This window comes from Dendropsophus ebraccatus, chromosome 1 (assembly GCF_027789765.1).
Source record: "Dendropsophus ebraccatus isolate aDenEbr1 chromosome 1, aDenEbr1.pat, whole genome shotgun sequence".
Taxonomy (NCBI): domain Eukaryota; kingdom Metazoa; phylum Chordata; class Amphibia; order Anura; family Hylidae; genus Dendropsophus; species Dendropsophus ebraccatus.
This window is the reverse complement of record NC_091454.1, coordinates 219417648-219432773: the sequence shown is the minus strand read 5'-3', so window position 1 is coordinate 219432773 and position 15126 is coordinate 219417648. Positions and strand designations below refer to the sequence as shown.

Below are 15126 nucleotides of genomic sequence, written 5' to 3'. Positions count from 1 at the left end.
CATCTATACAGTGCTGTTGTACTTCAGCCTATGTCCAAGTGACAATTTAAATCCTGTTGCTGATAGCACCATGCTGTCATTGTTTTGCACCTTGTCTAATTGCTAATGGTACCTCCCAAGTGTTATTTGTTTGTGTCAAACTTAGCTAATAATAACAGCAGCAACTAGCAAGTCCCCTTTTAGTAGACTCTGATTTCTGAATTTATTTTCTTCATATATATAGGCCTTATGGTCTATATTTAAAAAAAATAACAGGACATACCGTTACGGATTTAGAGAGAAAGAAATGAAAGCACATCCACGTATTATATATTGACCTTGGTGTGTCAAGTAGACTTATACAAGTTGATCAATCATAGACAATATGTGGATGTGGATGTGAATATGTGCCCCATATCTTTCTTTTCAAATATGGCTCACACTATTGATTGGTTGACATTATGTGTATTTGCACCCATTGTCCAACAAATTCATTGCTGACCATGACATATAGTACAAGGCCATCTCCAACCTGTCCCCTTCATATATCTGCAAACCTGAGAGAGCATAGACTCCCCCAGGCACAAAGACTAGAAAACAGGACTATGCAGGAATGAGTCCATTTTTGATAGTAGGGATGAGGGTAACCATTGCCTATTGTCTTACTGTATTGTCTTGAAGAGTTCCCGTAATTCTAAAAAAAAAAAAAAATTAACATGTCATCAGCAATAACACAAACATCGAGTCCAGCAACACTAAAGGTAGCTCAGTACTAATAGGTAGGGTGCAGGCCGTTATACAGGTAGTTCCTGGTCCATGCCTGAAATGGGATATAGAATAAGGCCTTGTAACCCTGATTCACATTGGATGCTGTTGGACTTTTCAATCTTATGTCATCAGACATGTCAAAAGCTTTTGATGAGCTGAGATCGGCAACAATAAAGAGATACAGATGGGGAGAGAGCACGGTAGATAGGAAAGATAGATCAGACATGTTACATTTTTTTGTTTGTGTTTGTGTGTTGTGTTTGTGTTATTGCTGATGACATGTTTTTTTTTTTTAGAATTACGGGAACTCTTCAAGACAATACAGTAAGACAATAGGCAATGGTTACCCTCATCCCTACTATCAAAAATGGACTCATTCCTGCATAGTCCTGTTTTCTAGCCTTGTGCCTGGGGGAGTCTATGCTCTCTCAGGTTGGCAGGAGACCATGCACATCGCAAGATCTTGCCTCTCGTCTGTACACGGTGAGAGGCAGGTGTCCAATCAGGAGGATAGTAACACCAAAAAGAAAAGCCTGGAGTCTGACCTTAATACCCACCGCCGAGCTTATTTCTTATGAATAGAGCCGCCACATGTGACAGGTTGCTTTTGAAGGTTTTGATGGTGGATGAGAGCCAGATGTGTCGGGGAAGTAAGTCACAGAGTGTGGGGGAGGCGGACCATCATACAGTCTGGTGTTACCATCATATACATGGAGCAGACCATCATACAGTCTGGTCTTACCATCATACACATGGAGCGGACCATCATACAGTCTGGTGTTACCATCATATACATGGAGCGGACCATCATACAGTCTGGTGGTATCATCATACACATGGAGCGGACCATCATACAGTCTGGTGGTATCATCATATACATGGAGCGGACCATCATACAGTCTGGTGTTACCATCATATACATGGAGCGGACCATCATACAGTCTGGTGTTACCATCATATACATGGAGCAGACCATCATACAGTCTGGTGTTACCATCATACACATGGAGGGGACCATCATGCAGTCTGGTGTCATCATACACATGGAGCGGACCATCATATAGTCTGGTGGTATCATCATACACATGGAGCGGATCATCATACAGTCTGGTGGTATCATCATATACATGGAGCGGATCATCATACAGTCTGGTGGTATCCTCATATACATGGAGCGGACCATCATACAGTCTGGTGTTACCATCATATACATGGAGCAGACCATCATACAGTCTGGTGGTATCATCATACACATGGAGCGGACCATCATACAGTCTGGTGGTATCATCATACACATGGAGCGGACCATCATACAGCCTGGTGGTATCATCATACACATGGAGCGGACCATCATACAGTCTGGTGGTATCATCATACACATGGAGCGGACCATCATACAGTCTGGTGGTATCATCATACACATGGAGCGGACCATCATACAGTCTGGTGGTATCGTCATACACATGGAGCGGACCATCATACAGTCTGGTGTTACCATCATATACATGGAGCGGACCATCATACAGTCTAGTGTTACCATCATACACATGGAGCAGACCATCATACAATCTGGTGTTACCATCATATACATGGAGCAGACCATCATACAATCTGGTGTTACCATCATATACATGGAGCGGACCATCATACAGTGCAGACAAGTTTATTCATGATGGAAGCCACAATAGTTATTATCAGATTCATCCCCAGCCCCCTCTCTCCTCAGATGGGTGGTCTTCTCCTGGACCCCATAGGCTGTGTTGTAGCTTCATGTCAGGATCTGGGTCCATCTGAGGATCCTGTGGACTCTGGTAGAAGTAATCCTGGTCCATCCCTGCCCCGACTATACATTTTTCTATCCATCTTCTTCAGGATGAAGTTACCACTCTGTACATATAGAAGGAAATGTCTCGGCTTTATCACCTTTAATATCTGACCAGGGGTGGAGAGAATCTCCATTATTATAACCTTAAGCATACAGAACCATCAGCTGCAATGTCAGGGAGAATACTGATAGATATTACTATATAAAACATATTGGTACTGTGTATAACATGTTTTATATATATTTATAATGGAATAAAGCTACAATAAAAAGTACAAGTGAAATGAAGATTTTAAAACCGATGTAAATGCCAAAAATGTCTGTAGACTGTAGATGTGTCTGGACGTCATCTGTAAAATATAGAAATAGAAGAGACGGTCATTAAATTAAGGAGATAGTAGAACAGATGGAGAGATATATCATCCCTGTGTTTGGCATAATTCAGAAAAAAAAATCTCCTACAGATAGTGACAGATGCCACAAAATGTCAGTGGTGGCAGAGACATATGTAAAGGATTTCTGTAACATATACCCCGTCAGAAACCACAGACCTCCTTCTGAACCTACACAACTCTGCAGCTCTCCTCTAGAACCTACACAAGTTCTCAGCTCTCCGCTAGAACCTACACAACTTCTCAGCTCTCCTCTAGAACCTACACAAGTTCTCAGCTCTCCGCTAGAACCTACACAACTTCTCAGCTCTCCTCTAGAACCTACACAAGTTCTCAGCTCTCCGCTAGAACCTACATAACTTCTCAGCTCTCCTCTAGAACCTACACAACTTCTCAGTTCTCCTCTAGAACCTACACAACTTCTCAGCTCTCCGCTAGAACCTACACAACTTCTCAGCTCTCCGCTAGAACCTACACAACTTCTCAGTTCTCCTCTAGAACCTACACAACTTCTCAGCTCTCCGCTAGAACCTACACAACTTCTCAGCTCTCCGCTAGAACCTACACAACTTCTCAGCTCTCCTCTAGAACCTACACAACTTCTCAGCTCTCCTCTAGAACCTACACAACTTCTCAGCTCTCTTCTAGAACCTACACAACTTCTCAGTTCTCCTCTAGAACCTACACAACTTCTCAGCTCTCCTCTAGAACCTACACAACTTCTCAGCTCTCCTCTAGAACCTACACAACTTCTCAGCTCTCTTCTAGAACCTACACAACTTCTCAGTTCTCCTCTAGAACCTACACAACTTCTCAGTTCTCCTCTAGAACCTACACAACTTCTCAGCTCTCCTATAGAACCTACACAACTTCTCAGCTCTCCTCTAGAACCTACACAACTTTTCAGCTATCCTCTAGAACCTACACAAGTCTTCATCTCTCCTCTAGAACCTACACAACTTCTCATCTCTCCTCTAGAACCTTCACAACTTCTCATCTCTCCTCTAAAACCTACACAACTCATCTGCTCTCCTCCTGAACCTACACAACTCTACAGCTCTCCTCAAGAACCTACACAACTCTACAGATCTCCTCTAGAACCCACATAACTCTTCATATTTCCCCCTGAACCTACAAAACTTTACATTTAGAAAGAGGTAGGTGTGCACAACAGGTTAAAATATGTTGGTGCTTATGATGGATGGTTGTTTGACCCAGAATACAATAATAATAATAATAAAAAGAAGATCCATGGCACTGGTGTTTGTTTTTGTGTATACCTGGCCTTGCCCTTGCATGCTGTTAATAAACTTTTGAACACTTTGCATATCAATAAAAGTGCTACAGATCTTCTTTTTATTGCAAAACTTTACAGCTCTTCTCCAGAACCTACACAACTCGTCAGCTCTCCTCTAGAACCTACACAATTTTACAGCTCTCCTCCTGAATCTACATACCTCTACAGGTTTTCTTCTTAACCTACCCAAATCTTCAGCTCTCCTCTTGAAAGTACAGAACTTTTCAGCTCTCCTCTAGAACCTACACAACTCCACAACTCTACTCCTGAACTTACACAACTCTTCAGCTCTTCTCCAGAACCTACACAATTCTACAGCTCTCCTACTGAACCTACACAACTCTTCACCTCCCCTCCTGAACCTACACAACTTTTCATCTCTTTTACTAAAAATATACAACTCTTCAGCTATCTTCCCTCCTGGGCCTACACAACTTTTGATGGTTGTCTATTTGAAATTGCCCATTTTATTTTCCACTAAAGAGTCACTGTCGTATTTTTTTTTTTTTTTTTTTGCAGAAATCAATAGTCCAGGCGATTTTAAGAAACTTTGTAATTGGGTTTATTAGCCAAATCTGCCATTATCTGCATGTAAAAAGCCTTTTCCCAGGTCCCCCCCTCCTTCCTCTTTTTCATCCACTCTGAAAAATCTGAAAATTGTGACTTGTTGCAGGAGTCGTCCCCTGTCTGCTCTAGGGAGGGGGGAGGAGGAAGGAGGAAGGAGGGAGTTAGCCGGCAGCAGAAAGCAGATAACAGAGGATTACAGGCATGGAGCTGGGTGACAGCTGTAATCTGAGCTCAGACAGGTCACTGGTGATGGTCAGAAGAGATAACGGGTGAGGGATTTGTAGATTAACTCTTTGTTGTCCTGTTTTGGTCTTTTCTTTAGCTCTCTCCATAGGAGAACAATGAAGACAGGGGGGAGAGCTTCAAACTGCTTTTTCATGATAAAAATGCATTTTTCGGATAATAAACCCAATTACAAAGTTTCTTAAAATCGCCTGGACTATTGATTTCTGCAAAAAAAAAATTCACGACAGTGACACTTTAAGTTTGAACTGATTTTACAACATATAATTTTCTTTTTTATGTTACCTGTCACAATGAGTCGGGTTCCTCCTCCATATTGGATTAGTTTGTCATATTTTTCATTCCCTGTACACAATCTGACCATCACAAAGCAGTAATACATGGCGTCATCTGATCTCTGCAGCCCCTGTATGTGCAGATCTGCCGCTCCCGTTATCTCCGTTCTTCCTCTATAACCGGGATGAACCATCTCTTTGTAGGGGTGGTAGACATAAGGGCCACTTAGGTTGCCCAGTCTCCAGTATATAGTAGCCCCCAGGACATCGCTCTCCAGATATGAGGTGTAGGAGCAGCTTAGTGTCACAGACTCTCCTCTATGTCCTGTCATGTTATATGGCTGGGTGACATTGAATGGTGAGAAAGATGGGGAGCCTGGAAAATACAATTAAATAAAGTCTTCAAATTTTAAGTACACTTCATAAGACTAGATGTAAAATAGGAATGATCACATATTCTGTACTTATTACATGTATCTTGATATGATAAAACTCTTTGATTATAAGGGACACCTCTAAATCCCCCATAAAGAAAATAAGGACCTTATGGACATTACTTTGATATTAGATGGCCGAGCCCTGTTTTACAGGTCCCTTTATCTTGTGTTTCCTTTGGATGCTTTAATTTACCCAAGTGATACGGAAACAGTTTTTTATGACACGTTGTGACTAGAGATGAGCGAACCGGGTTCTGGTTCGAGTCGATCCGAACGCGAACGTTCGGTATTTGATTAGCGGGGCTGCTGAACTTGGATAAAGCTCTAAGGTTGTCTGGAAAACATGGATACAGCCAATGACTATATCCATGTTATCCACATAGCCTTAGGGCTTTATCCAAGTTCAGCAGCCACTGCTAATCAAATGCCGAAAGTTCGGGTTCGGATCGACTCGAGCATGCTCGAGGTCCGCTCATCTCTAGTTGTGATTTATTTTGGTGCTAGGTTTCTGTGGATAGGTAATGAAAGTTTTTAAAAAAATTTTGTGTGAAATTTCTGAATTACTCAGCTTCAAAGACAGAGCATAGCAAAAAAAAAAATATAGAATTTAGAATTCTCATAAGTTTTTACTATTTTTAAGAAACTTATCCCCATTATTTACCTCATTATAAAAACTGCTCTCCTCAAGGTTTTAAAAAATATATATCTTTGAGAAGCTTTTTAACCTTAAGGGGGTATTCCTATCCCCCAAACTATATCTAAAACCTTAGGAAATAAAAAGTTATGAGAGTTTGCAATGGATTTTTATTACCTATTTAGCTCTGACTCCCTGATAGACGCCTGGTGTGTTTACAGCTGTTTTTAGGGCCCTATTAGACCAAACGATTATCAGCCATACTTGGCCAATTACCAGCTGTTCCGGACGATAATCATTTGGTGTCATAGGTCATGTTATAAAGCAACAATCAGCCGACATGAACAATTTCAGCTGATCTTTTTCTTTAAGCATAACCATCAAAACGATAACGATAACAGTGTGCTGCCGGTTACTTCGTGTAATAGGAGCAGTGGCAGCAGGCAGCCGCACTTGTCAATGGGCCACCCGGACGATCTAAGGAACGTCCAGACAGCCTTCCCACAGCTCCCCGGTTGGCACTCGGTTCCTCCTCACATCATGCCTTGTAAAATGGCCCTAAAGCCCCTATTACACGAGGCGATGTTAAGGAGCAAACGAGCACAGTCAGCGCTCATTTGCTCCTCGTTCCCCGCTTACTGCCGGTGCTATTACACGTGTCGGCAGCAAGCAGGTGAGAGCCATGGGGGCCACGGGGTGCTGCGGGGGTCCTCCCAAGGTGACTTCTTGATCATCTGGGCAGCCCATAGAGGATAGTCGCGGTCTGCTGCCGTCACTCCTATTCCACGGAGTGATGGCAGCAGATCACTGCTACATTAGTCGTTTGGCCGTAATACCGATAATCGTTTCGTGTAATATGGCCTTAAGTGTGCATAAAGACTCCTCTGCTGGCCACCTTATTTCTGCAGTTATCCCTCACACTGACAGCTCTCAAAACTGAAGCGCTAAGCACAGAACAGCAGAGCACAGGCCAGCAGAGCTGACGCCAGCCTCAGTGCTGCTGGTGAAGAGGACCAATCACAGTGAAGGAGCCCGCCCACTGATGAAACCAGGAAGTAAAGAAATCTTCTAACAATGTGCAAGGTAAAAAAAAAAAAAGGGGGGGGGGGGGTTGGAAAGAACCCTTTAATGTGCTTAACAAAAATCAAGGGAAAATGGAGTTGAAATTTTAAAAATTTTATTAATTTTTTTTCCTTCAGTCCCATCAGCAGCACAAGAGAGAGGAATTTTCCTCCCTGTAAACGGAAAGGCTAGATGAAACTTCCAATGATCAGGAATACTATAAAAGTTCTCTTAAACTCCACCGCTTTGTGTAAATTGTATTGAATATAGATTGTCTAGAAAGGGAGGAAGTCTTGTGCTGCTCATGGATCTAAGGGAAAATAGATTTACATTCTAAATCATAAACTTCTCATGGAGTCCCGCCCGCTACACCCGTCCCGCGACCGCTTCCTGGTGTGAGCTGCCACATGAGACGTGATGTCCCAAGGCAGCTCAGCCATTCTGCTGCCGTAGCAAAGTCCAGCCTCAGCCGCTAAATGGCTGAGCTGCCTTGAGACGTCACATCTCATGCGGCAGCTCACACCAGGAAGTGGCCGCGGGACAGGTGTACCGGGCAGCGCGATCTGGGACCCGGCGATGGAACCGGGGAGGTAAGTGACCTCCGCCGTCCATAACCACCCCATCCCCGGCCATGAAAAATACCCCCGGGCCGGAGTACCCCTTTAATGCCAGGAGAAAAGTGCCAGGGTCCAGCTGTTGTACTCTAGCTCAACAACTCCCAACTGGCCTTACATAACATCTGCCTCCTCTCAATACAGCTAGTATCTCCTTACCTGCAATGGTCAGTTCTGTAGCATAGTTGTTCTTTATTATTCCAGTCCTGGTGGTCACACGGCAACAGAAGTGTCGGTATCCATTACCCTGTACCCTGTGTATACGCAGAGAGATATCTTCAGGGAAGTTCACCAGTGAGAATCGATTTTCCCCGCCCGCATGTGTTGTGTTCCCGGTGTAAATCTCTTTATTATTTCTGACACATTGATGACTATCTCCGATATACCAGGTTACTTGTTGGGCTTTCCCCAGGGTCTTCAGTGAGTAGTGACAGGGAATGATCAGCTCTTCTCCTGGGACGGCCATCAACTCCTCCACCTGAGGCACCGGTCTTCCATCTAGACACAAAAGCCATGGATTGTATATGTTTTATACAGAGTGTGGTGTTTACAAGTTTGTAAACCATTTATATATAAAGTATTTCTGCATAATTTTGACCCATAATCACATCAGATTTGGGAAGAGAGATAGCACTGGTGGCCTTTTATGTGCATTTTTGAAGGCTGTAGCTTAGAAGGCAGTAGGGTCTGTTTATGAGAGTTTGTTGGGCCTCTTGTATGTGTTTTCTGGAGTTATTGGGTTTTCCAATATGTGTAGTTTAAGAGGTTGGGTCAGACCTTGTGGGGGTTAAGAGTCTGGCCCGCACATGCACAGCTCATCACTAGAGATGACCAAGCACTAAAATTCTCGTTATTTGTGTTGAGAATTTGACAAAACTTGAATGCTCAATCAAGTAACGAACCCCATTGCCTAAATGTCCCGGCCATTTTTCATTCTTATTTTTTCCTCCCCGCGTTCTAAGAGCCATAGCACTTTTCTTTTTCCACCTTTAGGGTTGGTCGGAAGTAATTTTTTGTGGCGCAATCCCTAGTTTTTACTAGTATCCTATTTGTTAATATAAAAAAATATATTTTTCTTTTTATACATTTTTTTTTATAATGTTATAAAAAAAATCTTCAATTCTGGCTCTTTTTTCCACTTTTCATTTTATATCTTTATAGATACAGCGATTGTGCACGCTAGGATATAAAATATAATATATAATATAATAATATGTTTATTTATTTGTAGCAAAAGATGAAGGGCACTCACCAATAACTGAACAGGTCTATTATAGCAGATACAAACACCAATGTGACAAAGCAGGAGACATGGACAACAGGAACGTTCCATTAGCAACAGCCATTTGTACTGGGGGAAACAAGGCAGGATGAAGCGTATTAGCGAGAAACTGCTGCTGCCAGTGAAACGCACCTATTGTCTTTGTCTCCTGCTATGTCACATCAGTGTTTGTATCTGTTCAGTTATTGGTGAGTACAACTCACATAGGATTTATGTTTCTTTATTTATTTATTTATTTTCACATTTCCTATTTGTAAATTGGGAAAGGGGTTTAAACATTTATTGGGGGAGGGGCTATGTCATATTTTGGAGGGGGAAAATACTTGTATTTACACCTTTTATGCCCCCCCAATCATTAGATTGCTAATACTAGAAAAGTAAATGCTATGTCATTTCATAGCATTGATCAGTGTTATCTGTGATCATCTTATAGAGTCTACCTTAAGGCAGACTTGAATGGAAGTCTATGAGAAAATACCATGATAGTCAACTAGGCTTCCTAGTTAGGAACAACTATATTTTGTAGGGCTCTATACAAAACCTTTAAAATTGAGCCATGTCACCAGGAAAGTGCCTGGGGAAACTCCCTATAAATCGCAAAGGGCAGGCCGGTGCCGATTGACCTCTAAAGCTCCCTAAGGCTGCCCTGAGATCATCCAATGTAACAGGGGCATTTAACGCCCGACACTCCTCCTCTCCTAGCCTAGGAAGTTCAACCTGACCCAACCAACCATCAATCTCTGCCTCCATACCATATGACTCTGACCGATATAGCTCGGGAAAAAAATCGTGGATGACTCGACCGATCCCTTCCTTTGAACTGTCCAACCTGCCCTCTTTATCATACAGTGCCACTATAGGAGTTCGTGGCTCCTGTGCTTGAATAACCTTTGCCAAAAATTTACCCGGTTTGCCTGATTCGGTAAAATACTTCCGCCCCCTAAAAAATATACCATGTTGGGCCTTTTTGTACTAAAAAGGCAGAATACTGGGATTGAGCCGCCCTAAGCATTTCTCCGTTCTCTCTAGAGGGGATTTCAGAAAATTTTGCCTCCGCCCTACTGGCCTCCTCTTTAAGTTTGTTCTCTTCAGTAAAGAAAGCCTTTCTTTAGATATTCACCTCCCTAAAGAGGATCCCTCGAAGAAAAGCCTTCAATGTATCCCATACCATCAGAAGGTCAGCTGAACCCTTATTTATCTGCCAAAAGGCCTTCAGTTTGTCTCTAATTTTGGCTTTATCCTCTATAATAGAAAGCCAGTAAGGATTAAATCTAAAAGGGCGATTACCTGGTGGATCAAACCACGGACCTCTAATTCTTACCATCAAGGGGGAGTGGTCAGATATGGACCTAGCTTCATAAGACATACCATAAACCCACTTTAACATATGATCACTGCAAAGGGCCAGATCAATTCGTGACGCAGTCATATGAGATGCACTGAAACACGAGAAGACCCGGGTATCCCCATACAGCGAACGCCAAATATCCCTCCAACCAGTGTCCACTAGCAATCTAGCCAGTGTCGGGACCTGCGAAGATCCATATTGAGCACCACCCCTCCTATCAAGTGTGTTATCCAGGACCGCATTCAGGTCACCACATAATATAAGAGGGGGATCCCCCCTATCGCCTGAAAATAAATATAATTAATGTAGTATATGTGCAGAGAACGGGGGAGGGACATACAGGCACGCCAATATCATTTCCATATCAAAAATCATACAGTGAAGAAAAATATATCTACCCCTACCATCTATCTTTTTATAAATCAAATTAAAAGGAATCCTATTGTGAACGTAAATAGAGACGCCTGCAGAATAGGTTGAAAAAACTGAATGATAAGTATGTCCAGCCCAGCGTCTATACATTCTGCCAAGGGTCTCATTTGAACAATGAGTTTCTGCTAAACAAATCACTCCCGGCAGATGTCTATTAATAAGATCAAATATGGCGCACCTCTTACTCCTTTCCCCCATTCCCCTCACGTTCCAAAAGAACACTTTCAATTCATCGCCCATTCAGAGGAAAAAAAAAAAAAACTCGTCCTCTCTCTCTGAATCGTCCTCCCACCTACCCATCCCCTCCTCCCTAGTCCACCCCCCACCACCCCTGCATAATCCCTCCCCACTCCCACCACCCCTGCTTGACTCACTACCTTGGCCAACGTAGCAAGCCTCTATACTATCCGTACGCATCCCATCCCCCCTCCCCCCCCCCCCCATCCCCTCCACTACAAAACCTTCCTTGATGCAAATAACTATACATTTTGTGGTCTCAATCAAAATTGACTCCTTGCGCCAAAGCAATTAAAGCCCTTCTCTATCCAACCAATTGAACGCATCTTGAGGGTTCGCAAAAAAATGCACAACATCCTTATAACATATTCTAAGTTTAGCAGGAAAAATAAGAGAAAAAGAGGTTTCAGATTTGCTGTAACCTTTTCCTGACTTCTCTAAAGCTCATTCTCTTGGCCTGCGTCGCCCTGGAAAAGTCAGGAAAAAAAAAAAACCTTCCCCCCGTTAAACATAACAGGAGATTTTTGTCTAGCCAGTTTCAAAATAACATCTCTGTCCCCAGAGCAAAAGGTCTTAATCAGTAAAGTTCTGGGTTGGCTACCCGGGGGCGGCTGCTTCCCTGGGACTCTATGAGCCCTCTCAAGACCAAATATATTAGAAAAGGCCTCCTGGCCGAAAAGTTCCACCAGCCAAGTCTGACAGAATTTGATAGGATCCCCCGCCTCCACGTTCTCTGGGAGACCAAGGATCCTAACGTTTGACCTCCTAGAGCGATCTTCCATGTCAGTCAATTTAGCTTGGGTTGCTGCTAACTGCAATGCATGTTCCTTAGCTGTTTTTTGTAAGTCTCTCACATCTTTCTCCAATGCGGGGATGGTTTGCTCAAAGACATCAATTTTTCCTCTAATTTTGTTGAGGTCCTCTCTTATGAAACCAATATCCGAAGACAAAGCTCCCACCGTCAAAGTTAGGTCAGTTATAGATTTATTACAGGATCTTATTTCCTCAAGAATATTGGCAAGGGTTGCAGTAGCCTCTGGAGTATCTTTTCCACCAATAAGCTCCCCCTCCTCCTGCAGGGCCGCATATCTGGTTCCTCCTGCCCCCCCCCCCCTGTGCAAGAGGTGAGGTAGATAGTGCCAGGCAGGGAAGCCTCTTCCACACACCTCCAGCTAACCTTAATGTGGAGCCTTCCCCTCTCCGCACACGAGTGACGCCAGCACAGGAGACAAGCGAAGCGGGGGCCTTTTATGCAGAGTCACGTGACTCCCGGCCAGGTGGCCAAGCAACTGCCTGCATGCCGGAGCACTTTCAGCCAGCCATCTACAGCACCCTCAGTGCTTCCGCAACCCGCGGACCAGCTATCCCGGGCATACCGTCCTCCTGCTCCCCTCATGGCTCCCGAGCTCCACACCGTAGCCGACTTCGCAGGACGTCACTTCAAGCAGGCGATCAGGCCGGCCGACCCCTCCAGGGGCCCGGCCGCCAGTACTGACTCCACGCGGCCAGGTATCCCAGACATCGTAAGCGCAGACCACAAGGAGGAGGGAGGGGGGAGGAGGGAGGACGAGATCCGTTGCGTCCTACCTCATGACGCCACGGCTTCTCCGATTTTCAGATATTCTTTTGCCCTGGTTACCAGAGACATTTAATGAATCCTGCTCGAGAGGCGTTCTTCCTCCCTCTATGAGAGAGGCTAGTATCACCCTGTTAGAAAAAAAACTGAAAGATTTACAACAGATAGAGTCGTATAGGCCCATTTCTTTGATTAATTGTGATTGTAAGATTATCTCCAAGGTCCTGGCTCTTAGACTGGGTAGGGTGACTCCGGGTCTGATTGGGTGTGATCAGACTGGTTTTGTACCCGGAAGGATCATTTTTGATAACATTTCAAGGGCCTTTGCTAATGTCCAGCTGCCGTCCGGGGCCCCCCGCTCCATCCTGTCTATTGACACGATGAAGGGTGGAGTGGGGGTTCCTTTGGAGGGTGCTGGAGGGGTTTGGACTCCAGCATGGATTAAACTTTTATATACTTTTCCCATTGCTAATGTTATCTATAATGGTAGGGTTACTAATTGGTTTAACTTGGAGAGGGGGACAAGGCAAGGGTGCCCTCTGTCCCCCTTACTATTTGTTTTCTTTATTGAACTCTTAGCTATACGGATAAGGAATTCTAACGAAGTTTGTGGTTATGGTTTGCAGGGGGATAGGGATAAAATTCTGCTTTATGCGGACGACATCCTTCTTTTTTTACGGGGGGATGAGAGCGCAGTTTGTATTGTCATAAATATTGTCTCTGAATTTGGAAATGTCTCTGGTTTGAGGGTTAATTGGTTGAAGTCCTCCCTTCTGCCGATAGGGGGCGGTGATGTCTTTAGTAGTTTATTGGTTTGTGTATTGGGTGTGGATGACTCGATCGATTATTTAGGGGTAAAGCTTACATCAGATGTCAATAAATATATTGCCCTCAATTTGCAATCGCTCTTTGCTAAAATTAGTAAGAAAGTTTAATTCTGGGGTCGTTTGCCGTTATCGATGGCAGACCGTATGGCCATAATTAAGATGGTTGTGTTACCACAATTTTTATTTGTTCTTTTTTCTTCACCAGTTTGGATCCCCAATTCCTGGTTCAGTAAAATAGAGACCGTATTGAATTCTTTTATTTGGGGTAAACAAAGGCCTAGGATAAGATATCATGGTTGGTCCCAGAGATGTGATGAGGGTGGAATGGCCCTCCCCGATTTTCGACTGTATTTTCTCGCCATGGGTGCCCAATTATTTAGGAAATGGAAGTTATCTCCTGTTATTCAATTTTTATTATGTAACATTAAGCACAATTCTGATGATTTTTTTTGTTTGTTTAGAAGGGGGTTTAGGAGGTATTAAGATTCTTTCACAAGTAGAGTTGTACATCAAGACATGGAAAGCTTTGAAAAGGTTATATAAGATTACGGGTTTTTTTCACTTTTCGCCCATTTGGGGAAATATGTATTTACAAGAATTTGGTCCTCTTCAGGATCACCCCTTGTGGTGCCAAAAGGGGATCAAATATATTTCACAGATTGTATCGGATGGGGATTTACTTTCTTTTAACGAGTTTAAGAATAAGTTTGCACTTTCTGATTCGCATTGGTTTATATATAGGCAATTAAAACATGCGTTTAGGGCATCACTAAATAAGGATATGTGGTGGATTAGTTCACATGATTTTTTTGAGTATTTGAGGACGCCCATGCTAGGGAGAAAATGTCTTCCTGAGATTTACCTTAGATTACTCAAGGAAAGGGGGAGTGGTTATCTACGTAAAGCGAGGGAGAAGTGTGAACTCAGAATAGGAATCTTATCTAATGATCAGTGGTCAGAGATTATTGAGGGTATACAGGATTTCTCAGTTAATCCCTCTCATAGGTTGATACAGCTTAAAATCTTGTACGCTCTATATCTCTCGCCCAAAGACTTAAAGAGGAGAGGTCTTAGATCTAACGCTAACTGTCCCAAGTGTTCTATGGAGGATGCAGATTTTTTCATTTATTATGGGAATGTCCTAAACTCCAAGAATTTTGGGAATTGCTTAAGAATTATATAGAGATTGATCTGGGTTTAAAGGTCGGGACAGAGGTCCATAGACTACTTTTGGGGGGTTACAATAATGATGGGTTGACTGGCTCTCTATTAAATAAATTAAGTGCATTGGCAAAAGTAGTTATATCTAGACATTGGTTTGCGAACGATTC

General features: G+C 43.2%; 1 protein-coding gene across 1 annotated transcript; it reads right to left on the bottom strand.

The window, feature by feature from the left end:
- Positions 1–2426: 2426 nt before the first annotated feature.
- On the bottom strand, positions 2427–14089 carry LOC138784428 (uncharacterized). The gene is made up of 6 exons (XM_069959999.1): positions 13998–14089; positions 12980–13099; positions 11994–12316; positions 8253–8591; positions 5357–5722; positions 2427–2922 (listed from the first exon to the last, which is right to left on the bottom strand). The coding sequence occupies exons 1-6, from the start codon at positions 14087–14089 to the stop codon at positions 2807–2809; spliced, it is 1356 nt and encodes a 451-aa protein (XP_069816100.1). The 3' UTR covers positions 2427–2806.
- Positions 14090–15126: the final 1037 nt, after the last annotated feature.

Bases quoted from the DNA above. Each gene is read 5' to 3' on its own strand.
- LOC138784428 (XM_069959999.1), bottom strand. From the start codon at position 14,089: ATGATATCTTATCCTAGGCCTTTGTTTACCCCAAATAAAAGAATTCAA. The intron at 12,317-12,979 runs GTAGGACGCAAC...TGGTTTCATAAG, and splicing joins AGAAGCCGTGGCGTCATGAG to AGAGGACCTCAACAAAATTA. The intron at 2,923-5,356 runs GTAACATAAAAA...TATATTTTACAG, and splicing joins AACCCGACTCATTGTGACAG to ATGACGTCCAGACACATCTA.